This window comes from Apus apus, chromosome 5, assembly GCF_020740795.1.
Source record: "Apus apus isolate bApuApu2 chromosome 5, bApuApu2.pri.cur, whole genome shotgun sequence".
In the NCBI taxonomy this organism is placed as follows: Eukaryota; Metazoa; Chordata; class Aves; order Apodiformes; family Apodidae; genus Apus; species Apus apus.
Window position 1 is genome coordinate 63,402,447 of NC_067286.1, and position 25,949 is coordinate 63,428,395.

The window sequence follows — 25,949 nt, forward strand, 5'->3', positions numbered from 1 at the left end:
TGGAAGCCCCAAGGGAGCAGGGAATGCTGCTCGTGATGGAGATGCCTGGGGTGCAGAAGGCTTCTTGGGACTATCTCTAGGTCTGGCCATGCAGGCTGGCTGGCAGAGCAGCAGCGGGGTGTGGGGGGGATTGCTTTTCACCTGGTCCCAACTCTGGAAGGTCTGACACTGAGCACAGCCAGGTGTCTGTCCCTCTCCACCGAGGGGGATCCAGCCCCAGCACCATCGAGCCAGGCTGGGGACCAGAGTAGGTGTGAGGAAGGAGCAGAACCACAGGCTCATCTCTCTCTTTCATCTCCTCTGGGAGACACTGCAACATGGGCAGCCAGATGCACCACATCCCTCTTCAGCTCTTCTCTTTATTCATTTGCATAAATTACGGCTATTTGGGGGAGAGGGAAGGATTTGAGAAATTCTCATCACAACCTATGACGAATCTCTGACCCTCTTCTCGCTGGTCACATTCCTGGTGGAGAGGTGGGGAAAACCCCCCACCAAAACCCCAGAATAAAAACAACCCAAAGCGGAAGAAAAAGCAGCAACGCCACCAAAAAAAAACAAACCCAAAAAACCCAAGACAAACGAGGAGCTGGAAAAACTTGAAGCATCCGCAAGGAATTTCAGAGGTGGTTTTTTTCTTTTGGTTTGGTTTTGTTTTTTTTTCCAAAACTCTTCCTGACCCTTTAAGGCTTCTCCTCGCCAGGCGGGTCCTTGCTCCTCCCGTGCCAAGCTCGGCTTTTCCCAGCTTTTCCCAAAGAGTTGCTGCTGCCGGGAGAAGCCACGTCCGGCTGCTTTTTGTCAGCCCCGCGGCTCGGGGCGTGTGATTTTCTCGCCTTCCTGCAGCTCAGATCTGGCTTTGGGAGTGTTTGGAGCGGTGTGTGAATAACCTAATTTAGAGCCCTTCGGACGGGGAGGGTTTTGGCAGCCGTGCCGGAGAGCGGGCTGGAGGGATGCGGCTGGTCGGGAGCGGCGGGTTTGGCAGGTCCTGGACATTTGCATGTCGAGAAAACAAGGCTGGGAGGGTCCTGCGAAGAGGAGCCAACCCCCTCCCTAGCCGGGAAGGCTCCATCACCGCTGGCTGGTGCTTCCTCACTCATCCCCTTCCTTGGGAGCAGCACCCTCCCCACCCCGGTGTCCTTTCCGACTGTTCCCATGTTTTTCCCAGCTCCGGTTTCTTCAGACTAAACACTCGCCAGGCTTCCAGCCTTTCATTCTTTCCAGGCAGAAGGATTTAGGGGATTCACAAATCCCACGGCAAGAGTGGTGCAGCAGCAGGTTGGGGAGGCATCGGGGGGGACCAGGGTGCAGGGATGGGGAGCACCCACCTGCACCCGAGCCGGTGACATCCCGGTGCTTTTCCTCCTGCCATGCTGAGTCGGCTGGGAGGACGCATAGAGGATTTTAATGCCCAAACACCCCAATTTAAACCAGTGGATAGGGGCAGAGGTGGCAGCGGGCCACCCCGTGTCTCCTCATCCTGACCGTGATGGTGTTCCCGGGAGAGGGGAGAGTTTTGAGGGGCTGTTCCGAGCTGGGAATACGGCTCTGAGTCATCAGGTGATCCAGGCGGGAGAAACCCTGCGATTGTTTCCAGCTGTGTTATCGCAGCTCTGGGCTGGAGGAGGAAATATCACTGGCTGGGCGGGAAACCTGCCGAAAGCCCCCGGGAGCCCCCGGCTCAGGTGGGGGGCAGAGGGTCCAGGACCTGTGGTCACCTCCTCCTGCCCCATTCCGGGGTCCTGCCGGCATCCAGGAGGAGACCACCTCATCCCGCGGCTGCATCCTGCCTGGTATCCCAAAAGGGGGGAAGGAAGGGGGGGAGAAAGCAGCCCCGAGGTGGGAAGGTGTTGGGCAAGGAGGGGGGGTGGAGCAACGATTCCCAAATTGCACAAGGCCCGAAAGACCGGGCAGGGGATGGAAGCGGGGGGATGGAGCAGGGGGTGGAAGCGGGGGATGGAGCAGGGGGTGGAAGCGGGGGATGGATAGGGAGATGGAGCAGGGGGTGGAAGCGGGGGTTAGAGGGGGCGTGGGATGACCGGAACGAGCAAGGAAAGTGGCTGGAGCTCCCTGGTGTTCCTAGAATGGCTAGGAGCGAGTCACAGGGCGTCTGCTCCCCATGTGTCCCTGGGGAGAATCGGGAGGGGAAAGGAAAGGGAAAGGAAAGGGAAAAAAAAAAAAAAAAAAAGGAAAGGCAAAGAATGGGAAAGGGAAAGGGGGTTGGGAGAAAAGGAATGAAGGGAGGGATGGATGGAGGAAGGAAGGGAGGGAGGGAAGAGAGGGGGGCGGGAGGGTGCCTGGGTGTCCCGAGTGCAGCCCCGGGCGCGGGCAGCAGGCGGCGGCCGGTCTCTCTGCTCCGGGACTCAGGTCCCCGTCTCCCTACAGACCCGGCCCTTTTGCCCCGGCCCCGGGGTTTATCCCCCCCAGAGGCTGCCCCCGCCACGGCACAGAGCGGAGGCCCATCACCCTGGGACCTGCATCCTCCGACTGGTTCTTCTGCGGCCACAGCCTCCCCTGTAGTATTCAATGAGAAACCTGAAATCCGTGTCTGAGCCCCGTGTTCCCTCTCTGCTTGGGGTGTCCAGGTCAGTGACCAACCCCTGCCTGGGCACCCCGGCTGCTGTGGGGAAGGGACCCACGTCATGGGTGAAAAGGGATCCACACCGGAGTGAAAGGCTCCAAGGAGCAAAGTGAGCCACATAAGCTTTAAATTGGATGTTGGGAAGAATTTCTTCCCCAGAAGGCACAGGCTGCCCAGGGTAAGGGTGGAGTCCCCATCCCTGGAGGGATTTCAAAGCCATGTAGATGTGGTGCTGAGGGACATGGGTTAGTGGTAGTGCTGGGTTAATGGCTGGACTTGATGATCTGAAAGGTCTTTTCCAACCAGAATAATTCCATGATTGTTTGAGACAGCCCTCAGCAGGGTTAGATCCACTGCAGAGCAGCCCATCCCTCTGTGGTGAAATATCCTGGTGTGTTTTGAAGCTCAGTTTAGGGAGAGATGGATCTTGAAGTGGAAAAAAAATTAAAAAAAATATATGTAAAATAGGAGGGGGGAAAAAAAATAGGAGTTAAATTAAAGCAGCCTGGCTTGTTGCTTTAGGCATGGGGGGTTGGGCAAGCCTTCATGTGAGAGCTCATGTCCCTCTGAAACTCAGTGGGTCCCTGCAGCTCCCCTGCAGATGTGCAAGGAACGGGAGAAGGCAGCTCCCAAATCTGCTGCCCATGTGTTTCACTCTTTCCCAGGGAATTCCAGCCTAGCCCCAGCAGTCTGTCCCTGTCTAGCCAGATCACTCAGCCCTAAAAATCCCTTTCAGTGTGAAACTGCCCCACAGAAGTCTTCAATTTAAAGAACAAATCCTCCTGCCTCCCAGCTCGAGCTGGTCCATCCGCTGCCGGGGGCTGGGGTGACCTCGGAGCTGCTGGGTGCTTTATATTTTTTTTGGTCACAGCAGATGAAAGGGACACGTGTCAGGGGCAAACAACCTCTTCACCCAGCTGGGAGAGGTTGTGCAGGACAAAGGCTGGTGGTAGAGCCAGAGCCAGGAAAATGTGGCTGAAAGCATATTTGCTCGGAGAGGCTGTCAGGGAAAGACAAAGGCAGGAAGGAGATAAATGCAGGGAACGAGGCTAATTGCTGGGATTAGTCACCCCTGGAGCATCGGGTGCTGCAGGGGTCAGGGCTGGAGGCCCAGGGAGGTCAGGCGAGGAGAGATGAGCTGGAGAGAGGTTTTGGGGAGAGCCTTGGACTTCTTAGAGCCATGGGAAGGGCTTTTTGGGCAAAGAGCAATGGGTGACCAGGGCCTGGACTCCAGCTCTGATGGTGCCAGCTCCCCTGGAACACCAGGGACACCTAATTCATCCAGCTAATAAACCCTAATTCTGCAGAGGGCTCTTAATTCAGGATATAAACACCCATGGAAGGGCCTGAAAACTCCATCAGCTCAGCCTGGAGCATGTCAGGAGCCTGAGCCCTGGGATGGGGTAGGACCAGCCCTGCTGCCAGGGGGATGGGGAGAAGCATTCTGTCCATGTGGTGTTTTGTGCTGCAGGGAAAAACACAAGACCCCACCCTGGGAACACAGGGCACAGTCCCACCAAGGGGCTGTTTTTTTCTTTACTCTTACCATCCTCCCTCCCTGCCAGCCCACCGGATGCTCCCGGCTTCTCTTTGGGAGGACAAACCCATCTGGGCTGCTCCCCCTGGCAGACAAAAACCCCTCTTGCCAGGGACTTTGCTGGAGCCCAGGACCAAATAAGGAACTGGTGGCTAATGATGGGGGAAGAGTGCACAGGAATCAGTCGGTGTCAGGAGAGCTCCCGGCCAGCTCCGTGCCCGGTGGCACGGGGGGCTCCCAGGGCTCGGCACGCTCATCCGGCAGCTGCTGGACAAAAAAAGCAGCTCTGCAGCAATGTTTGGAGAGAGGAAGGAAGGAAGGAGAGCCTCGGAGATTAAAAAAAAAACCCAACAAACCCCAACAACCAACTTTTCTTTACCTTCATGTCTTAAAATACACTTTCAAACCCGCAGCCGTCCTTTGGGCTGGGGCTCCAGATGCCTCGGGGAGATTTTCCATGGGGGAGCAGCGTTGCCATCCCACAGGTCTCCTGCTCCCTGTGGTGTTGGAAGATTTGAGCTCCACTACTTTTCCAGCTGGGAGGACTCAGCACTTGCTGTCTTGCCTTTTAGAGTAACAGCTTAATTATTTCTTCTCTCCATGCGCTGAGGCACTTTCCCACATTTCTGCTGCAGCTGAGTCCTGCAGGGCCAAGAAACCTTCCTCTTTCTGTAAAAACCTTGGTTTTCCATAATAAGGACCCAGCAGTGTTCTAGCACCCTGTCTTCTCAGCTCTCCATAACAACAGTGTCTCTTCCAGAGCACATTTGATGCCCTGAGCAGAAAGATCTGTGCTGGGTGGCAGCTGGAGCATGTTGGATGGACCCTGAGAATGGAAATCATCTTCAGGATGGGTGGATCCTTGGGTGCAGGTGGATGGCTTGGGATCTCTGGGTGTCCAGTGGGTGGTTTGGGATCTCTGGGTGCCCTGTGGGTTGCTTGGGATCACGGTATGTCTGGTGGGTGCTCTTGCTCCTTGGAGCTGGCGGCCTCCAGACCCTCCTGAGCAACACGTGCATCCTTGAGGATGCATCTGAGCAAGTCCTGGGGGACCTCCTGGTCCAGACCCACTGGGGAAAGGGTGGCCCTGTGAGCGGGAGCAGTGGGGCCAGGGAGAGAAGCTGGTGAGTCATGAGCTGATTCGAAGAGACGAGACCGAAGGCAATGAGAACCCTTCCCAAAAATGGAAGTGCCGAGTGCCGGGTGTTGTGCTGCTGGGAACCGGCCCCGGTGCCGCGGCTCCCCTGCTGGCAGCGCCCGGCGGGACGATCCCGGGAAGGGAAACAGCCGCGGGAAAGGCAGGGAGCCCAGCCCCGAGCTACGGTACCATGGATAGAGCCACCAGGAGAGGCACCTCGACACAGCCAAACATCCCATGGGAGAGGTAGGGCCATCCGGAGATTCCTTCTCTTCCCTCCCACGCAGAGGTTGTTCCTGCCACCGCACCTCGGCCAGGCACCCGCTGTGGATTCTCAGGTGGCTTGTAAGGGTTGAGCTCAAACCCAAGGCTGTGCCCACCTCCTCAGATGAAGGGGCAGATAAAGGGGTGTCTCTTCTCTCTGCTTTTACAGACCCTCGGAGATGCTGCCATCAGATCTGGCTGAAATCAGCCAGCAGATTCCAATTATTAAGGATGGGAAGAGAAACTCCACAGATACCACCTGTTCTTAAGCCATGAGGCCAAAAAACTTGTGTGTGCTGATTCAGGGGTCTGAGCTGTTCACAAGCCCTTCCCAGCCAGAGCCCTTTCCCACCAGAACCAGAAGGATGTTTAAGGCCCTAACTTGTTGCCCTTTCTACCAAACAGCTCAACCCTGAGCAGGACTGGTGTCTGATATCCAGGAGAAATGCTCCGAGGGCATTATTGTGGTGACCCACTAACCTGGACACTGCCAGCTTATTGGGTCACCCCAGCCCTGCTCTTACCCCAGCCCCACAGCAACCCTGCTCCTGTCTGCCATCCCAACAGCTCTGGAGCATCCAGCCAGCTCTGGCTTTCTGCTGCAGCCCCCAGCCCTTCTCCAGTCACAGGGAATGACGTTTCCTTTCCCATCCTCCCCAGGAGAAATGGACGTTTCCTGCTGCTTCCCTTATCTCAGCAGTGGCTCAGCAATCCCAGGGCTGCCAGGCCTTGGGGAAGAGGCTGCCAGGATTTCCTGCCCGAAATTACCTCCGTGCCAAGGATTTGCCTGCCCCTCCTCCTCCTCACTAGGAAGCTGGGGCTTTCGGCAGGGCAGGGGGTGCTGGAATCCCTCCTCCCTCCCCCAGCCATATCTGTCAGGAGCAGGGGAAGCTGGAGGGGCACAGTGTGTGTGTGGGGGGGGGGTTCTGGGCAGGGAGTGGTTTGTCCTGGTTTGCCCAGTTTAGCACAGGCAGTTGCCAGTGTCCGTGGTGGAAGGAGCTCCTGGATCTGGCAGGAGCCTTCCCCAGCCCTGTCATGCAGAGCATCCTCCACCTCCTCCAACTGCAGCACATCTGTTTCTGCACAAAACACCACCAAGTAAATGCCTATTGGGTTTGTTTTTTTTAATGCCCAAGCTATGAGGAAAACTAACCTCCCGCAGCCAAGGGCTCTGCTGAGGCACATGGAAGTGATTAGAGGGATCAGTGCCCAAGGAGCCTCCTTTCCTGGCACATGGTGTGAGCAAGCATAGCCTGGCCCCATCCCCATCTTCATCCATAGTGTTGTGCCTCTCCCCATCCTTTTCCTCATCCTCCTCCCTATCTCCTTCCTCATTCTCATCACCATTCCTATCCCCGTTTTCATCCCCATCCCCATACTTATTCCCGTCCCCATCCTCAGCCCCATCCCAGTCCCCAACCCTGTCCCTGCCCCCGAGCCCATTTCCATGCCCATCCCCATCTCCATCCCTGTTCCCTTTCCTGTCCCCATCTCTATCCTTGTCCCCATCCCCATTCCTATCCCCATTCTCAAACCCATCCCCATCCTCATGCCCGGTGAGGCTCCCAGTCACTCTTAAATCCCAGGGATGCTCATGCCAGGTGGACTCTGCTCCTGGTACCAGGGCACAACTCCAGCCCTTCCCAGCTGCTGCTTTTTGTCCTGACCAGTGCTGGTTTTGCCAAGGGGGTGGTAAAAACTGGTTAAAGCTGGTGCAAGAAGACTGGGAGCTGTGTCTTCCACATGCCAGAGGGTCCTCAGACCCTCTTTCTCCCTCCTCTCCTGCCCCCTCAGCCCATTGCCACCTCCCAGCTGCCACCAAATGCCACCCTTCCCCAAGCAAGAGACATTCAAGCCAGGGTCCCACCCTTGGGACAGACACTTGGCTTCATGAGGGGGCATGGGAGACAAGGCTGGGTTTGTCCCTGCTTGCAGGGCTGGGAGGTGCAGAGGGGCTGCTGGTTCCTTCGCTGTGCCTGATTTTCCCTGGAGAGCCCCGGGGGTGTTTGAATTTTAAAGAAAATCCACTCTTTTTTTTTTTTTTTCCTCTTTTTATTCTTTTGGCACAGGGAACTCCTCGAAGGCTGCGGATGGTGTCCAGCTGGCCTGAGCCCTGCTCAGAGCCCTAATGGTTTTCCGTGGCCAGGCAAGGAGTCTCCCTCCAAGGCTTGGAGCCGACGGCAGCCGAGGGGAGCGGAAACTTCTCCGGATATGGCCCCTCCAATCCCACTTGCCAGGACAACCAGGCTTCCAAACCAGCTCATCCCCAGCACCGCTGGGAGCTGCTTTCCAGGATGCCCAGCAGCTCATGCTCTGCCCAGGATGGAGGGGACAGGAGCCACAATGACAAATCCCTGTCACTGCAACACGGGCAAGGCGGAGAGCATCCAGCTGTTTCCAAGGATTCCTGCCGGGAATGCCACGAATGCGTCCCTGACTTATTTCTCTCGCCAGCCTCCGGGGTTTGACACTTCTCTCCTTGTTATCTGGCATTCCTTGGCCATGCGGGTGGTTTTTGGGACAGATGAGATACGTACGCTGGCCTGGGGCCAGGGAAACACTCCAGGAAGATGGCAGTGGAGCTTTCGGCTGCTCCCAGCCTGGATTTCCAGGAGCACTCAGTGACCCCAGCTGCCTGGATTGGGGGCTGCCCCCTCCTCCACCGCTGCAGGTCCCCGACATCCCAAATCCAAGCCAGGGAACCCTCCCCCCAGCTGCCCGTCCTCGAAGTCTTGACCCCTCCAGACTTGCTTGAGCTGCACGACAGATTTTGGCCCTTTCAGTTTTCCGCCCCCCTCCAGTCCCCTGTGGATAAGGAGTCACATTCCTGCCCGGCTCCAGAGAGCGGGATCCGAGGGAAGGGAGCAGGGAGCGGCCAAGGCCTCTCGCCCACGCCCCGGCCCCGGCCCCGACCCCGGCTGGCTGCGGGCCCGGCTCCGGGGGCGGTACAGAGAGGGAGAGGGGAGGGATGGATGAATCTGGGGCCCCGGGAGCGGCGGGGCATGGAGGGGGGATCCCCGCTTTCCCCTCCCGGGATGCCCCGTGGGTACCCCGCCCCGAGGTGGGGGTCATGGAGCGGGGTGCTTTGCGGCGGATTTTGGGATAAGCCCCCCACCGATGGCGGCCTGGGGCGTTACAGCGGGGGCGGGCAGGGATGCGGAGCCCCCTGGAGCGGCGGGGCACGGAGCGGGGATCCCGGCTCTACATCCTGGGATGCTCCGGGGTAGCCAGGCCAGAGGCGGGGGTAGAACAGGGAGAGGGGGGGGGGGGATTTGCAGTTCGGGGTTTATTTGGGGATAAAATCCCACTGATGGGGGCCAGGGGGGTTAGAGAGGAGGATAGGGGGGAGGTTGGATGCGCGGCCCCGGGGAGCAGCGGGGCTCCCCCTCCCCGGGATGCCCCGTGGTACCCAACCCCAGGGGGGCAGGAAACGGAGGGTGGGGGGGATTTGCAGCCCGGGGCGGATTTTGGGGTAAGCCCCGATTGGTCAGAGCCCGGGCCGGGGGATCCAATGGCGATGCGGTCGGAGCCTAGACCCGCCCCCGGCAGCGGCGCGCCCCGTCCCGCCCCGCCGGCTCCGGTTCCCTCCGCCGGGTCGGGGCCGTCCCGCCGGCTCCGCTCCGGTTCGCCCCGTCGGGTGCGGTCGGTCGGTCGGCGCCGTCGAGGGTCGGGTCGGGTTGGCCGGCGGCGGGATGCGGGTGGCGGTGGCGGTGCTGGCGGCGGTGCTGGCGGCGGTGCTGGCGGCGGTGGGGACAGCCCTGCCCCGCCCGGGACTGTTCCCGCACGGCCCGGCCCGCGGCGATGCCCGGCTGCGGCCCGGGGACGACGAGAGCTCTCCGGGGCTGCCGCTCCGCCGGGCCCTGCGCCTCTACGGCCGCGCTGCCCGCCGCCTCTACGTGAGTCCCGGCCGGCCCCGGCTCCCGCTCTGCCTTCCCCTCCTTCCCCAGCCCCCTCCATCGCCCCCCTCTGCCCCTCCATCTTACCGTCCTTCCCTCCTTTCCGTCCCGCCGCCCTTCTGTCCCTCCCTCCTTCCATCCCTCGCTGTCTCTCCATCTTACCACCCTCCTCCTCTCCATCCTTCTATCCTACCATCCCTCCCCCTTTTTGTCTTTCCCCCCTCCACCTTCCCATCCCTCCCTCCTTCAATCTCTCCTTGTCTTTCCACCTTCCTACCCTCCTCCATCCCTCTCTCCTTCTCTTCCCCCCCGCTCTATCTTTCCATCCCTCCTCCTGCTCACCCCCTTTCTTCCCAGCCGTACCCCCTGGGCACCCACCTCCCCTCACTCCTTCTCCCCACTCTTTCTCCTCCACGAGTGCCTGAGCTCCACATGGCTTTCCTGCATCCATCCCTTTTCTCCATCCCGTTTCCCCCCCCACCCCGCTGTCCCCTGCCCGGTGTCTCCCGCTCTGGAGGAACAAGAGCCCTTTCTCCTCCACAGCTGTTCCCCCACCAGCAGCGGCTGCAGCTGGGATGGCCCTGGAGCTGCAGCTCTCTGGGGGACGGAGAAGCCCGAGGTCTTTGTTTTCTCCTTAGCAGGATGGGGGCCAGGCAGCCTCAGGGCTCTCAGCCCTGTGTCCTGCTCCACTGGGGAGGGGGAGGACTGGACTGGTGGTGGAGTCACCTCCTGAGTCCCCTCCTCCACTCTCCCTGCAGGTGGGGACCAACGGGGTCATCTCCACCCAGGATTTCCCCAGGGAGACCCAGTACGTGGATGACGATTTCCCCACAGACTTCCCTGTCATCGCTCCCTTCCTGGCCGACCTCGACACCTCCGGGGGCAGAGGGAACATCTACTACCGGCAAGATGACTCTCCAGATGTGCTGGACCAGGCTGCAAGCTACATCCAGGCTGGCTTCCCCAGCTCTGCCAGCTTCTTCGTGCCCACCAATGCCTTCATCACCACTTGGCAGGATGTGGGTGCCTACCAGGAGCTCTCACAGGACGCTCAGCCCTCCAAGAAGGTGAGGTCAATGGGCTGAGGTTGGACACCCGTCCTACGTGTGGTGGGAGGATGAGTCTTCCTTGTGCAGCACCCAAATGCTCAGTCTCTTCTTTCTGGGCAGCTGGGTGGTGGATCCAGCCTTGGATGAGCACCGGGAGACATGGACCTTCTACTCTTTGCTCAGAGTTGCAGTGGTGGTGGGTCTGTTGGCTCTGCTGATGGGCAGAAGAGGTTTAGAGGTTGCCTTCAGCTCCATGGTTGGAGATGCTCAGGCTTTTCCCTGCCTTTCAGGGAGAGCTTTACAGTGCTGGTGGTTCTGGATTTGCAGGGCAGAGCTGAGCCTGGGGAAAACATGGCCCAGGTCACTCATCAGGCTCCTGACCTTTTGCTGGTGGCTTGGGGCTGGTCCTTCCTTCTGCCCGCATGCTGTTGGAGAGGAATCAGCTTCAGAGTTTCCACCATGGGTTTATTCAGTGGCTGGAAAACAAGCTCACAGGTGGTCTGCTGGATGGGGGAGGTGACCTGAGCTCTCCACCCACAAGCTGATAAGGCTCCTGTGGGGATGGACCTGCAGCCCTGCCTTTCCCTGAAAACATTGGATCTATCACGTCAGGCTGATGATGTGCTGAGGAGGTGACAGTGACAGTCTGCCAGCAGGACAGGCTTCTTGAAACTAGTGGAATACAACAAGGAAAACTCCCCTGAGGAATACCCAGAGATGTGGGATGGGTGATGGGCTCTTGCTGTGGTGGGCTGGCCTGAACCTGAAGCCCATCAGTAGCCACCAGGTCCCCATGGGCCACCAGGAGCCATCCCCTCTGTCCATCCCCCCTGTTCCAGGGCCCTTCAGTAGCGGGTTGCTGAGAGGGAAGCCAAGGAGGGGAAGAACCCAAGGTTTGGAAGGAAACAGCACATTTTTTTTCCCTCTCTAATTTCCAACTTGGAAAAGAAGCAGCTGAAGAGATGCCATCAGGGGCCTCGCAGCGACCTCACGGCCACCAGAAATGTGGCCTCCTCTTCTCTTCCCAATGCTTTGTTGTTTTTGGTTTTTTCCCCTCTGCAAAGCTGGGTCAGTTATTTTCAAATGAGACGAGCAGCTCCAGGGAAAGCTTCATTCAAGACCCGCTGAAGTGCCTGGGCTTGGCTGGGCTCCCTTTGAGCCAAAATTGCTACAAAACTCCCCAAATGCCTCTTTTTTTTGTTGTTTGTTTTTTTGTTTGGTTGGGTTTTTTTTTTTTTCAGACCAAACGTGCCATTTGTCAAAACGCTGCCCTCCTGCTGCTCAGGGATTGACCTTCCAAGCCTTCACTCCCCCCCCTCCATGTTTTGGCAAGTCACAGCTCCTCGGGGACACTCTCCTTAGTCTCAGCAGTGACACTTTCCAGAGCAAGGCAAGAGCTGATACCACTTCTGAGGGAGGAAAATTGCTCTTTGGGCTGGAATTTGCCCTTTGCAGCATTTTTGCCGGGACCCAACGGGTCACGAGCAGGGAACTGACCCCCCCCCCCACCCCCCAGCAGTCTTTGTCCCTCAGTGCCAGCACCTCAGTGTCACCCACCGGGTGTCGCCCCCAGAAGGCAAAATCAATCTTACAGCTGCCACCAGGGTTTGGCTGCGTGGGGGGAGGAATCCAGCCTTGGGGCAGGGGGGGGGTTAATCCCCCCCCTCAACTTTTTGGCTGCTGTGTCACAGGGTCTCTGAATGCCCGAGTGTTGCCACGCACACAACAAGGCTTTTATATCCCGCGGGGCTGCTGGGAAACCCATTTTTTTCCCAAAAAAAACTGGGGCTGGAGCTGCAAGGATAGGCAGGGCAGGGCTGGGGGGTGGCACGGAGGGAGCCATTGTGTTGTGTGTGTGTGTGTGTCCCCCTCAGTGTTTTGGGGGTGAAACCAGGATTTTAATCAGTTTTCCTTTGCTGGAGCTTTGGTTTTTCCACTTTTGGGGTGGGGGGGTGGGGGGGGTGTGTGTCTGTGTGTGTGTTCTCTGGTGGCTCATTAAGGGTTGTGCTCATTCCATAGCCTGGCAGGGCTCCAAGGCTGGCACGGGGCAGGCAGTGTGCCCACAGCAGGACCTGTGGGTGTGGGGGCAGCCAGAGCCACACGCATGTTTTTTCCTGAGGAAACCAAGCTAAAATTGTTCTCCGGGGGGAGGGAAGTGAGGGGAGGGGGTGGGTTTTCCTCCAGTGCTGGTGGGATGGGGGGGGGGAATGCTGGTGGCAGGAGAGGGGGATGGGAGCGAGGGGCTACCAGGGTACAGGGTGATAACCCAGGTTATGTGGGCAGGGATGCTCCCGGGCAAGGTGCAGGTGAGCAGGGGTGGCCTGGCTGTGTCATGGGCTCTGGTGAAGGATGCTGAGCATCTGCACTTTGCACCAGGGTTTGACCATGCTCCTGTTCTTCCCCAGGAGATGTCTGTAGGCTGTACTCTAGGTGATCCTGCTCTGGCAGGAGGGTTGGACTAGATGATCTTTCCAGGTCCCTTCCAACCCCTAAGTGTCTGTGATGGAAGGTTCATACACTGTGGTGTGTGAGCAGGTGGCTGCTGTGTCCCCTAATTCCCCTCCTTGTCTCCATCCTCCTCTGCAGTCCTGTCCCCTCATGATGTCCCTCTCTCCTGCTTTTCCCTTCGACAGCTCAACACTTTCCAAGTGGTCATAGCCTACGATGATGAGGACACCTACACCATCTTCCTCTACCCTGAGGGTGGCCTCCAGTTCCTGGGGACACGGCCCAAGGAGTCCTACAATGTCCAGCTGGAGCTACCAGCCAGGGTGGGCTTCAGCTGGGGGGACGGCGATGACCCAAAGAGGGACGGGCTCTTCCACAGCCTGGCCAGCAGTGAGCAGGCTCTGAGGCAGCTGGAGCGGTGCGTTGTGCCCTGGGGGAGGGCATGTGGGGTGGGCAGGGGGGGCAGGGTCACCTTCTCCCAGCCCCCAGCATCTTTGAAAGGCTGCAAGAAGGAGGGAAGGGAGCTGGGGGTGATGGGTGTCACTGGAGGGTCCAGCCCCATGTGCATGGGGAGGAAGGAGCTGCATTTGGGGTCCTGGGAGAGGGTGTGGACTGGGGTGACTGCCTTTGGGGTGGGGGGGTTCCCAGCAGAGCAGTGATGGATATCCATGTGTGCTGCTGTCCTGCAGGGAGAGCAACACTGGGGTGCCCGGCGTGTGGGTCTTCCACGTGGGCAGCACAGCCCCCCTGGAGCAGGTGGAGCCGGGGGGCAGCGGGGGACAAAGCCCCGATGTGCTGCCAAGTGCCACACACCACGTCTCCGGCACCACCGACCGTGCATCCACGGAGCAGCTGGCCCAGCACAGCTTGGAGCCCACCTCACCCCATCCCCACCATCGACCAGCACTGCTGGGCGTTGTCCCCAGGGGGCTGCCTGTGTCCCCCGGGCAGGAGCGGAGCCGCCGGCTGCCCCCCGAGGGGGACGGCAGAGCCCGGCAGAGCTACTCTGCCAACCCCCTGTCCTACAGCTCCGGCCACCACGGCGTCGGCGTGGAGGAAGATGAACATGTCAATCCTGACAGTGAGTGGCCGTGGCCCCTCCGAGGGGACCAACGGGGACATTGGGTGGTGGGTGGCTCCCTAAAAAAAAGCCTCATCGCTGCAAGCTCATCTCTTCCAGGGCTGGAGCTAGCGTGGGCTGGCATTGCTCCTGCAGAGCTGCTGCCCTTCCAGCTCCAATCTTCCCAGCCAAATCCTGCTGCCAAAGGGCTGCCAGAGCCATACGTGGCAAGCGGGGGAAGCTCATGGGAAGCTCAGGGAACAGGTCCCTGAGATGTGGTGCCAAGGCTGGCCCGGCTGTTTCCCCCTGCCGCCAAGCTGGCTGGGAAGCCACCATGGCACAATTCCCAGGGAGCAAAGCCCCATTCCCAGCTGGCCGTCTCCCAGAAATACACTGAAACTCGATCTCTCACCCTCTGTCAGATCTGCCTGAAATCGGGCAACAGGTTCCCAACCTCCCCCGTGCATCCCAGGATGCTTTCTTGGGAAGCAGCCGCAGCCAGCTGTCCCCTCTCCACACAGTGTTTTCTGGGACCAGGGGAGGGGCACCTCCATGAGGGGGTGATTTTTGTCACCGTGTCCCCAGCCCTCTTCCCCTTGTCCCCAGTGTTCACCTACAGTGCAGCCAGCAAGGAGACGTGTGCCCAGCACCATGGGCGCTGCTCCCCACACGCCTTCTGCACCGACTATGCCACCGGTGTCTGCTGCCACTGCCGGGCCACCTACTATGGCAACGGGCGCCAGTGCCTGCCTGAAGGTACGTGGGGTGGGCAATGGGGACAGGCACCCCCTGTTCCTGGCTGGCTGCTTCCAGGGGTGCCTGTCTCCTTGCCCAGGGGCCGTGCATCGCCTCAACGGGAAGGTGAGCGGGAACCTGAGGGTGGGACGGGCGTCCATCAGCTTCCAGGAGGTTGATCTCCACGCCTACATCGTGGGCAGCGATGGCCGGGCCTACACGGCCATCAGCGGGGTGCCCCAGCCCGCTGCCCGGGCCCTCCTGCCCCTCCTGCCCATTGGTGGGCTCTTCGCCTGGCTCTTCGCCCTGGAGGAACCCGGCGCCGAGAACGGCTTCAGCATCACGGGTGAGTGGGGAACTGGGATGTGCCACCCAGCCCCGTTGCTGCCAAGGGACACGGGCTCCTGCTGGGGTGGCCAGGCTCAGATGGGAGGTGACGTGTGGCGTGCGGCAGGGGATGAGGGTGTGGTGGGGTTCAAAGACAGCCCCTCCATCACTTCCCTGGGTTCAGCTGGCTGCCACCTCCCTGCTGCGAGCCCTTCTGGGTGTGCCACGGGATTGGGGAAGAATGGTGAGACCCTGGCCCAGGTTGCCCAGGGAAGCTGTGGCTGCCCCATCCCTGGCAGTGTTGAAGGGCAGGTTGGATGGGGCTTGGAGCAGCCTGGGCTGGTGGGAGGTGTCCCTGCCCGTGCAGGGGGGTTGGAAAATTATTATCTTGAAGGTCCCTGTCAACCCAAACCAGTCTGTGGTTCTATGATGCTTTGGGCATGAATCCTTAAAAATCCTACAAATGCCATCTGCTCCTTTTCCTGCTCAGGTGCTGAATTCACCCAGAGCCTGGAGGTGACCTTCTACCCTGGGGAGGAGACCGTCTACGTCACTCAGACAGCTGAGGGCCTGGGGCCAGACAATTACTTAAGCCTTAAGACACACATCCAGGGCCAGGTGCCATTCCTCCCGGAGAACGTCACTGTCCACATCACTCCCTACAATGACCTCTACCACTACTCCAGCTCAGGTAGGTGCCCATGCTCAGACCCGGGTTCAGTTTCTCACCCTCCATCCCAGCCCAAAGACAACCTGTCCCCACCGTGGTTCCAACACCCGAGACATTGATGCCACTTTCCCCCACCCCGGGGGCGGGTTTTCTCAGCTGTGATGTCTTCTGCTCGCCGGGAGTACGTCCTGGTTGCTGGGACGGCCAACCAGACCTTGTCCTACCGCCTGCACCAGAACATCACCTTCTCTGGCTGCCCTCACGCCCGCCTGCCCGCCCGGCAGCAGCTGGTGGTGCCTCGCGCCTTCGCCCTCTACGACCACCAGGAGCACGTCCTGCGCTACGCCCTGGCCGCCCGTGTCGGCACAGCACCAGGTGAGCCCCAGCACCCGCCTCGGGGTGCCCAGCTCGGGGTGCCAGCCCCCGCCTAGGGGTGCTGCCATCTCCTGCCCTGCTCCCAAAGCTGCAGCAGGCTCCACGTGCCCACAAGCAGCCAGAAAGGAGGGGTTGTTTTCACAGCGTCACTGAATCGCTCTGGTTGGAGAACACCTTTCAGATCACCAAGTCCAACCCTTCCCCCAGCCCTGCCAAGGCCACCCCTGCCCCATGTCCCTCAGCACCACATCTACAGGGCTTGGAAACCCCTCCAGGGATGGGGACTCCACCCCTGCCCTGGGCAGCCTGGGCCAGGGCCTGACAGCCCTTTGGGGAAGAAATTGTTCCCAAGATCAAATCTAAACCTCCCCTGGTGCAAGTTAAGCCCATTTCCTCTTGTCCCATCACTTGTTCCTTGGGAGCAGAGCCAGACCCCCCTGGCTCCAACCTCCTCCCAGGCAGCTGCAGAGCCAGCAGGTCTCCCCTCAGCCTCCTTGTCTCCAGGCTGGACACCCCCAGCTCCCTCAGCTGCTCCTTGTAAGATTCGTGCTCCAGCCCCTTCCCCAGCTCCTCTGCCAAGTCCAAGCATCTAGAGCCCAGGTGCTCCTGCCAAAGGGGTCTGCAGTGGGGGTGGCACAGCCACGGGTCCCTTTGTGAGATGCAGGTGCTGCATGCCTATGTCACATGAGAAAGGGACAACTGGCCACCAGCAACTGAATGCTGCCAGCTGTCCACCAGACAGTTCTACACCACTGGCTCTCTGCTGTACTTGGATCAGGGCAAACGGGGCTTGTTTAGCTCCAGGAACAGACCTTTGAGGAGCTGCAGCTCTGCTCACGGGGCTCTGATTTCTGCAAGGAAACTGTTTGTACAAGTGAGTTCAAGCATACGAGTCACACAGTTTGTAACATGAAAAATGAACAGTGAGATAAAGGTGACTTTGTCAAAGGTGAGATATTTTCTAAAAGTAGTGCTAAACAAATGCAAATCAAAAGCCATCAAAACACAGCTTTTAAAGTGATGTTCAGGATGGTGACCTGAAATGATCTGTTTGTAATTCGTTTGATTGAGTTGCCTTTATCTCAGAGTTAATTTTTCATTTCTCATGTTTGATGGAGTCACCTTCATCTCATCCTTAACTTTTTAGCCTTACAGACCGTGCATCGTGCACTCCCCTGTACCTACACACCTTCCTTGCAGAAATCAAAGCCCCATGGGCAGAGCCACAGATCCCTGAGGAGCTGAACAAGCCTCACCTCATGGTCCACGTACAGTTGTCCCTGTGGAGAGAGATGGAGGTGTAGAAGTGTCTGGCGGGCAGTTGGCGGTGGCTGGTTGTCCTAGACCCACGTCAGATACACGTGGGAAAGGTTGTTCCTTGCTCCGCGTGTCTCCCAGGCCTTTGCCCCCTCTAACATCCCCCCCCTTTGTCCTCAGATGATGCTGAGAATCCCCTGGTGAACCCGTGCCACGATGGCACACACGCCTGCGAGGCGACGGCGCGCTGCCAGCCCGGTGCAGGGATGGAGTACGTGTGTGAGTGCCCAGCTGGGTACCGCAGGGATGGACGGGGCTGCCGAGGTGAGTGGGGACCGTGGTGGGTGCACCAGGGTGGCTACGGCCGTTTGGGGTGCTGGGACATGCTCAAGAGCTGCACTGAGGATTTGGGTGAATCACGGAGGCAGGGTGCTGGGGAGGCAGCGGGGGAAGCGCTTCAGGAGTATTGCTGGGATGGAGGAAGCAGTGGGGTGGGCAGCTTGGGGCAGGGTGTCCCCAGCAGGCCGGGAGCAGCCGAAAAAGAGGGGTGTCCCACCCACACCAGGACACCCGGTGTCCCCCAATTCCTCTAGATGTGGACGAGTGTGCCGAGGGCCTGAGCCACTGCGGCCCCTTCAGCAGCTGCCTGAACGAGCCGGGCAGCTACCGGTGCGAGTGCCGCAGCGGGTACCGGCCGGCGGGGGACGGGCAGTCCTGTGTGCGTAAGTGCCAGCCCCACGGTTCAGGGTCCCCTCTGCCCCACGGGGGTCACCTCAGCCACCCCTTCACACCTCTGTCCCTCCAGCGCTGGTGCCAGTGACCAACCCCTGTGAGGACGGGAGCCACCCCTGCGCACCGGGGGACCGGGCTCGCTGCCTGCCCCGTGCCGGGGGCCCTCCCGCCTGCCAGTGCCTGCCCGGGTATGCTGGTGATGGCATCCACTGCTCTGGTATGGGGACACGGGAGGGACTGCAGGGTGCCAGTGGGGTGTCCTGCCCTGGCTGAGCCCCATCCCCACCCCCTGATCGTCCCCATCCCTGCACAGATGTGGATGAGTGTGCTGAAAACCCGTGTCACCCGGCTGCCACCTGCTACAACAGCCCAGGCTCCTTCTCCTGCCAGTGCCAGCCCGGCTACCAGGGTGATGGCTTCCAGTGCACGCATGGTGAGGCCACCCGGCTTGTCCCCACGCTGGCTCTGCCCGGGATGGCTTCCCCATCCTCACTCTGCTGTTCCTTTGGCTTTCCCGGTGGCAGAAGGGATGACGCAGCGGCTGACCCCCTGCCAGCACGACCAGATGTACCCACGGGCAGTGCCACCGGGACCCTCGCCGGTGGGTGACGGACACGTGCCCCAGTGTGAGGAGGACGGCGGGTACCGGCCGCTCCAGTGCCACGGCAGCACTGGGCACTGCTGGTGCGTGGACGCTGCAGGGCAGGAGATCGCCGGCACCCGGACGGCACCGGGCAGCACCCCGCCCCGCTGCGGGACCCCAGGTGGGTTCTCCAGGGACACAAGGAGGTGCCATCCCCACCCCATAGCACCCCCAGCCCTGTGGTGTCCCTCCAGCATCCTTAGCATGGAAGGGCGCCGGGCAAGGAGAGGGGAACCCAGGGCTCAAAGTGGGAAAGGGGAGGCGGGTTGGGTCCTTTGGCATTCTTGATGGCATCCCATGGGGTGGTATCCCACATGGGTGGCTCATGGGGTTCCTGGGTCTTCAGGGTGCCCTGGCTCACAGGGTTATAGTGGCAGTGGCCATTGGGGAACGTGTGTCACCTTGCTATGGTGGGGACAGCCATGGGGTGGTGAGGGGGCTGGAGAGGGGTACCCCACCTGGCCCATGGCAGGAGACCAAGGGGGTATCAGCAGAGCATCCCCCAGCACCCACAGCCCTGGGTGAAGCGGGAACCAAACCTGGGTGCCAGGTGGGCCCAGGGGAGCAGCGTGGCACCCCCTGAGCCTGGGATCTGGGCGGGGGGGGGTTTTGCTGTTGGCAGGGTCCATCCAGCAGCTGACTCCCTGTGAACACGAGCGGCTGTACCCGCGGGCGGTGCCACCGGGACCCTCGCCGGTGGGTGACAGACACGTGCCCCAGTGTGAGGAGGACGGCGGGTACCGGCCGCTCCAGTGCCACAGCAGCACCGGGCACTGCTGGTGCGTGGACGCTGCGGGGCAGGAGATCGCCGGCACCCGGACGGCCCCGGGCAGCACCCCGCCCCGCTGCGGGACCCCAGGTGGGTACCCCGGGGTTGTCCCCTCCCCACAGCACCCCCAGCCCTGTGGCATCCCTCCGGTGTCATTAGCATGGAGGGGCACTGGGCAAGGAGAGGGGGGAGCCAGGGCTCCCGCAAAGCCCTGAGCCCCCCGACCTTGCACGCGGGGACCATCGCAGGGGCTGGGGCGAGCGGGGTGTGTGTGTGTGTGACTGTCACCTTCTCTGTGGCCAGAGCCCACCGAGCGTCCCCCCAGCATGTGCGAGCGCTGGCGGCAGAGCCTGCTGGAGCACTACGGGGGCAGCCCCCGCCGGGACCAGTACGTGCCGCAGTGCGGGGCGGGGGGCGAGTTCAGGCCCCTGCAGTGCCACGGGGACAGCGGGTACTGCTGGTGCGTGGACCAGAGCGGCCGGGAGATCCAGGGCACGCGCTCCGAGCCGGGCACCACCCCTCCCTGTAAGAGCTCAGCACCCCCAGTCTGACCCCCCTCATCCCCACCCAGCACCCCGCTCAGCTGGGGAGCCCGGGGGGGGGCGATGGTCCCTGAACCATCTCTCTCTGCCCGTTGATCCGCCAGGTCTCCCCAGCGTCGCACCGCCCAGCGTCCAGCCCTCGCCCCGCCCCGACGTGTCCCCACCAGCCTCGGGGACCTTCCTGCTCTACGCTCAGGGGCAGCAGATCGGCTACCTGCCCCTCAACGGGACGCGGCTGCAGAAGGAGGCGGCCAAGACCCTGCTCTCCCTCCATGTACAGTATCTTAGAGCACCCCAGACTGGTTTGGGTTGGGAGGGACCTTCAAGATCATCCAGTCCCAACCCCCTGCATGGGCAGGGACACCTCCCACCAGCCCAGGTTGCTCCAAGCCCCATCCAACCTGCCCTTCAACACTGCCAGGGATGGGGCAGCCACAGCTTCCCTGGGCAACCTGGGCCAGGGTCTCACCACCCTCACAGCAAAGAATTTGTTCCCAGTGTCTCAACTAAATCCCCCCTCTTCCAGTTTGAAATAATTACTTGTCCTCTCCCTCCCTGCCCTTGTCCCATGCCCCTCCCCAGCTTTCCTGGAGCCCCTTCAGGCACTGGAAGGTGCTCTAAGGTCTCCCTGGAGCCTTCTCTTCTCCAGGCTGAACACCCCAGCTCTCCCAGCCTGGCTCCAGAGCAGAGCTGCTCCAGCCCTGGGATCATCTTCGTGGTCTCCTCTGGACTCTCTCCAAGAGCTCCATTGCCCAGTGCCTCTCCTGGACCACTCTTGTCTGAGCTGGGATGGTTTGAGGCATCACCTCTTGAAGGTTGATGTTGATTTTGGGGGACACTGGCACTGAGATGGAGGAGGAGTGATCTCAGCTTGTCCTCCAGCTGGCCCCAAGCAGAGGGGCAGGTCACAGCCTGCAAAGGAAGGAGCATGGGTGCTCGCTGAGCCCGTTGGTCCCAGGCCACCAGCGTGCAGCTCTGCACTGCAGAGTCTTCACTGCAAATTGACTTTTCCGTTCCTCAGGCTCCTTTTGGAGCATGGCCACGTGCATCTCCAGCCAGGCCAGACCCAGGGAGAGGAAGGCTGAAATCTGGGCCATGACCTTCCCTCCTCCCTTGGGAACTGAAAGCCCTTGCCAAGTATTCCAGTTCCCCAGCCTGAAGGTCATTCCTTGGGCCAGCTTCACTGGTGGATCAGTCTCTCCTTGAGCTGAAAGGTTTCAAACCCATCTGGACGTGGGTGTGTGCCTGCAGCAGCTGGCTTAAAAACCTCTGCAGCAGGATTCAGCTGGGAATGTGCAGCTGGAGCCTGTTGGGGTTGGCTTTTGCCAGGGAAAGGGGATTTGGGTGTCATTCCCCATTGCTGCCTCTTGCAGAGCACCCTGGGCAGCTCCCAGTTCTGGCTGGTGGGATAAGGATGCTCACTGAGGCTCTGAGCGGTGGCCCAGGTGGGATTTCACCCCCGTGTCCTTCTCCCTACCCTGGCAGGGCTCCATCGTGGTGGGGATCGACTATGACTGCCGGGAGAAGACCATCTATTGGACCGACGTGGCCGGCCGGACCATAAGCCGGGCGAGTCTGGAGTCAGGTGCTGAGCCAGAGACCATCATCAGCTCAGGTGTGCTCCCATCTCCGCTGACATCTGCCCACCACCTTGTCCCCATCGCAGCTCTAGGGCTGGGGTTTTGGGCTCCTCCACCCACGCTCACATCCCTCGGCTGTGGGCCAAGGTGGGGATGCTGCCACAGGTCCAAGAGCCTCATGTGTCCCCCCCCCTCCACTGACCCTGTCCCTCCCTCGGGCAGGGCTCATCAGCCCCGAGGGGCTGGCTGTGGACCACCTGCGCCGGGCCATCTTCTGGACTGACAGCGGCCTGGACAAGATCGAGAGAGCCCGGCTGGACGGTTCCCAGCGGCGGGTGCTCTTCGACACGGAGCTGGTCAACCCCCGGGCCATCACGGTGGACCCTGTCCGAGGGTGAGCAGTGACATTCCACAGGGATTTCCATGCACGGGGCGAGAGGAGGACACGCAGGGTGGTGCCACGGCCTCATCCTGACCCTGGGAAGCAGCTCTCTGACGCTGCACACCCTGTAGGAGGAGGGATTGGCTCTGCTCCCCACCTCCTCCTTTGTTGAAGAATTCAGGATTTGGCAAAACCTGCTGGTTTGGTGTCAGGGTGGACGTTATTTTTCAAAGCTTTGAGACCCACCTGGCAAATGTCAACACAAGCTGTGCCTCCAGGGTGCTGCTGCCATCCAAAATCTCCTGCTCCTAAGACTCACCCTAGCCTAGGATCTCCAGTTTGAGTCATAAACACACTCTATATGATTCTAGTTTACTTTTAATAGCTTTTTTTAAATCCAAAAAAGATCTCTCAGGCACTGTTAGGGGGAAATCCAGGCCTCCCTCCTGACAAGAACCAGTAATGAAGAGAAAGCTGATAACCTCCTGCTGCTCCTTACTGTCTTGTTTGTTCGTTTCGCTAATGTTTTCCCAAGGAACCTTTACTGGACGGACTGGAATCGGGAAGCACCCAAAATTGAAACTTCCACTGTCAACGGAGACAACAGGAGGGTCCTGGTGAACAGGGACATTGGCTTGCCCAACGGTCTGACGTTTGACCCCTTCTCCAAGCTGCTCTGTTGGGCAGATGCAGGTAACTTAGAATCACAGAACAGAACCACAGAATTGTTTTGGTTGGAAAAAGTCTTTCAGATCAACCAGTCCAACCATTAACCCAGCCCTGCCAAGGCCACCACTGCCCCATGTCCCTCAGCACCACATCTATAGGGCTTGGAAACCCCTCCAGGGATGGGGACTCCACCCCTGCCCTGGGCAGCCTGGGCCAGGGCCTGACAGCCCTTTGGGGAAGAAATTGTTCCCAAGATCCAATCTGAACCTCCCCTGGTGCAACTTGAGGCCGTTTCCTCTTGTCCCATCACTTGTTCCTGGGGAGCAGAGCCCGACCCCCCTGGCTCCAACCTCCTCCCAGGCAGCTGCAGAGCCAGCAGGTCTCCCCTCACCTCCTTGTCTCCAGGCTGGACACCCCCAGCTCCCTCAGCTGCTCCTCCTCACACTTGTGCTCCAGCCCCTTCCCCAGCTCCCTTGCCCTTCTCTGGACACGCTCCAGCCCCTCCATGTCCTTCTTGTGGTGAGGGGCCCTGACCTCACCCCAGAATTTGAGGTGCCCCCCCAGATCCCGGAGAGACAATCCCTGCCCTGGTCCTGCTGGCCACCCCAGTGCTGACACAAGCCAGGATGCTGGTGGCCTCTTGGCCACCTGGGCACACACTGGCTCATATTCAGCTGCTGTGCCCAACACCCCCAGGTCCTTTTCCACCAGGCACTTTCCAGCCCCTCTGCCCCAAGCCTGGGGTGTTGCCTGGGGTTGTTGTCACCCAAGTGCAAGACCCAGCACTTGGCCTTGTTCAACCTCATACAAGTGGCCTTGGCCCATCCACCCAGCCTGTGCAGGTCCCTCTGCAGAGCCTTCCCTGCCTCAAGCAGATCAACTCCCACCCAGCTTGGTGTCACCAAGCTGGTGTCACCAGTGGCTGGGGGTGCCCTCAATCCTCTAACTCAGGTCATTGATAAAATATACCAAACAGAACTGGCCCCAGCTCTGAGCCCTGGGCAACACCCCTGGAGACCAGCCACTAACTGGAGTTAACTCCACCAAGGACAGATCAGCCCACAACACTCAAAGCCTTGAGGGGAAAACCAGCTGTACATGGCTTCTCTGTCCCTTTCCACTGTCCTACCCCAAAAGAGTTGGTGTGATGGGATTGGGGTGGGGGCTCATGAGTTGCTTCTACAGCCTTAGGCTGGAGAAGCCAGTTTCAAAACATAATGACTACAAAGCCCACGTTTGGTGTTATTCCATGGCCTGGTAACTGTGCTTTGTGTTTGAAAAGGAACAAAGCACCTGGAGTGCACGTTCCCTGACGGCACGGGCCGGCGGGTCATCCAGAACAACCTCAACTACCCCTTCAGCATCATCAGTTATGCCAACCACTTCTACCACACGGACTGGAGACGGTAAGGAAAGACAACCTGCTTCCCTCCTGCCACCAGGAATGCTCAGCTAGTTCCAAGGGCTCTGCTCCCCATCCATCCAGGAGCCAGCCTCCCCAACTCCCTGCCTGAGTCCTGCATGGAGCAGCTTGGAGGGGCTTTTAGGGCCAGAGGGGGAAAACAAAAAGGCTGTCCCCAGCCTGCCACCTGGTCCCAAATCCTGGAACCTCACCAGAACCTTCTCCTGGGTCTCCTGCAGGGCCTCAATCAGCAACACCCATTTGTAAATCTCTGCACAGGACAGTTGTTTCGAAACAGCCCCAGCTTCCTGGGAGGGACAGAAATAGTGGTTGGGTTTCTTTTTTTTTAAATAAAGCTTGGCACAAGTTTCTGAAACTAGACAAAGTCAAAGAAAAGACTCTGTCCTCAGTTGTTCCCTCTGCCCTGCCACCCCAGGCCCTCAGCATCACTAACCTCTATCCCCACTCCAGCTGGAAGCTCTCACAGCTTCAATTAAATCTTAGCAGATTACAACAAACACTTAAGTGCTTTGCAGGCTTGGAGGAGAGACTGTCAGGGAGATAATCTGTCCTTGGAGGGCTGGTTGTGCCTCTGCATCACCCAAGAGAAATGCACTGAATGAGCTGGATGGAGGTTTTACAGGGCAAAATTTCTTTCCACTTGTTCTGCAGGTGTTTGGAACAATCTTTTTAGCTGCCTCAGTCCTTAAATGCATGTAAAGAAGGGAAAAAAAACCACAAACCCAAGTTTAATAGATGAGTAAAGCACATCTCCCCTTTTATCACCAGGGATGGTGTGATAGCCATCAATAAAGAAACTGGCTCCTTTACTGATGAGTATCTTCCAGAGCAGCGATCACATCTCTATGGAATAACTGCAGTTTATCCCTACTGCCCTGGAGGTAAAGCACAAAGCCCATCCCCTCTCCCTTGTCTGGCAGCAGTTGCATGCTCGACCCTCTAAAGAGATACATTTCTCTCTGCAGCAAAGAAGTAACAGCTGCTCTTTGGAGAAACAATCATCTTTGCACCCAGAAGAACTTCAGACCCAGGAAACTGTCACTGCATACAACTAAGGGGGGGAAAAAACCCTTAAACCAAGGCCCACGAAGAGATCTACTTTCCTGCAAAAGCTGATCAAGTATTTTTTGAAGTTATACCTCAAGTCTTTACTACTGTATTTTTTTTAAGTGAAAAACATGGATATCTTACCAAAAAAATGGTCCTGTGAATCTCAGACCATTGCTCTAACTCTTGCTTATACAAGCAAATTTAAAATGTAGCTTTCTTTTTCAAATGTTTGATTTTATTGGAAGAAGAATGGATTCATTTTTTTTTTAATAAGTTTTGACAATCTGACCAACGGGTCCTTAAATCCAAAACCAAGTGCTATGGGGAACTCTGGCTGCAGTACCTTGCTGGGTCTGGGTAATCCACAGCCCTGAAGGCAGAGACTCTGTGTGCCCAGAAGTGTGCAGAACAGTTATGGGATATGGCAAAGGCATGGAAATTTGTCCAGAGGACAAGTCTGTATTTTCACCACTGCCTCAATGCATGTCTTTTAGTATTTATATTAGAAGAATATGCTAGAATTGATCTGTTGATGCTTGTTGGTTCTCCTAAGTGCCTTCCTAGACCTACCCAGTGTAGACCAATACATGTTCAGAAATACCATTTACGTTGTAACGCTTCACTTTTTTCTAGGTTACTTCAATAATTGAATAAACTGGTTGGTTTAAGTTTCCCTTTGGATCGAGTTTTGAAATATTTCAGTTGTAGGGCAGGCTGGGGAGAAGCAGCAAGCAAGCCAGGAACGAGCTGTTCATATGGCAGGACCTCAGCAAAAGAGGAATCTGCAGGGCCTTTGGGTACCACTCCCCACTCAACACAAAGCCA

The 25,949-nt window shown here is 58.9% G+C and overlaps 1 protein-coding gene across 2 annotated transcripts; it reads left to right on the forward strand.

Annotated features, from left to right (window-relative positions):
- Positions 1-9,100: 9,100 nt before the first annotated feature.
- On the forward strand, positions 9,101-25,797 carry NID2 (nidogen 2). Of its 2 annotated transcripts, XM_051621133.1 has the most exons (22): positions 9,101-9,413; positions 10,172-10,480; positions 13,096-13,328; positions 13,600-13,991; positions 14,577-14,726; positions 14,806-15,051; positions 15,523-15,723; positions 15,859-16,077; positions 17,515-17,658; positions 17,928-18,056; positions 18,140-18,283; positions 18,380-18,499; positions 18,591-18,830; positions 19,332-19,568; positions 19,782-20,003; positions 20,125-20,294; positions 21,506-21,635; positions 21,823-21,994; positions 22,518-22,675; positions 23,934-24,057; positions 24,843-24,955; positions 25,040-25,797. In XM_051621133.1, exons 1-22 carry the CDS (start codon positions 9,210-9,212, stop codon positions 25,048-25,050), a joined length of 4,068 nt encoding a protein of 1,355 aa, XP_051477093.1. In that variant the 5' UTR covers positions 9,101-9,209; the 3' UTR covers positions 25,051-25,797. The 2 variants fall into 2 exon arrangements, with proteins under 2 accessions (XP_051477093.1, XP_051477094.1); XM_051621134.1 differs by lacking the exon at positions 19,332-19,568.
- Positions 25,798-25,949: the final 152 nt, after the last annotated feature.

Excerpts from the sequence above, each read along its gene's own strand:
- NID2 (XM_051621133.1), top strand. The coding sequence starts at position 9,210 with ATGCGGGTGGCGGTGGCGGTGCTGGCGGCGGTGCTGGCGGCGGTGCTG. Across the intron at positions 15,052-15,522 it reads GAACGGCTTCAGCATCACGG|GTGCTGAATTCACCCAGAGC; the intron begins GTGAGTGGGGAA and ends TTTCCTGCTCAG. Across the intron at positions 15,724-15,858 it reads CTACCACTACTCCAGCTCAG|CTGTGATGTCTTCTGCTCGC; the intron begins GTAGGTGCCCAT and ends GGGTTTTCTCAG.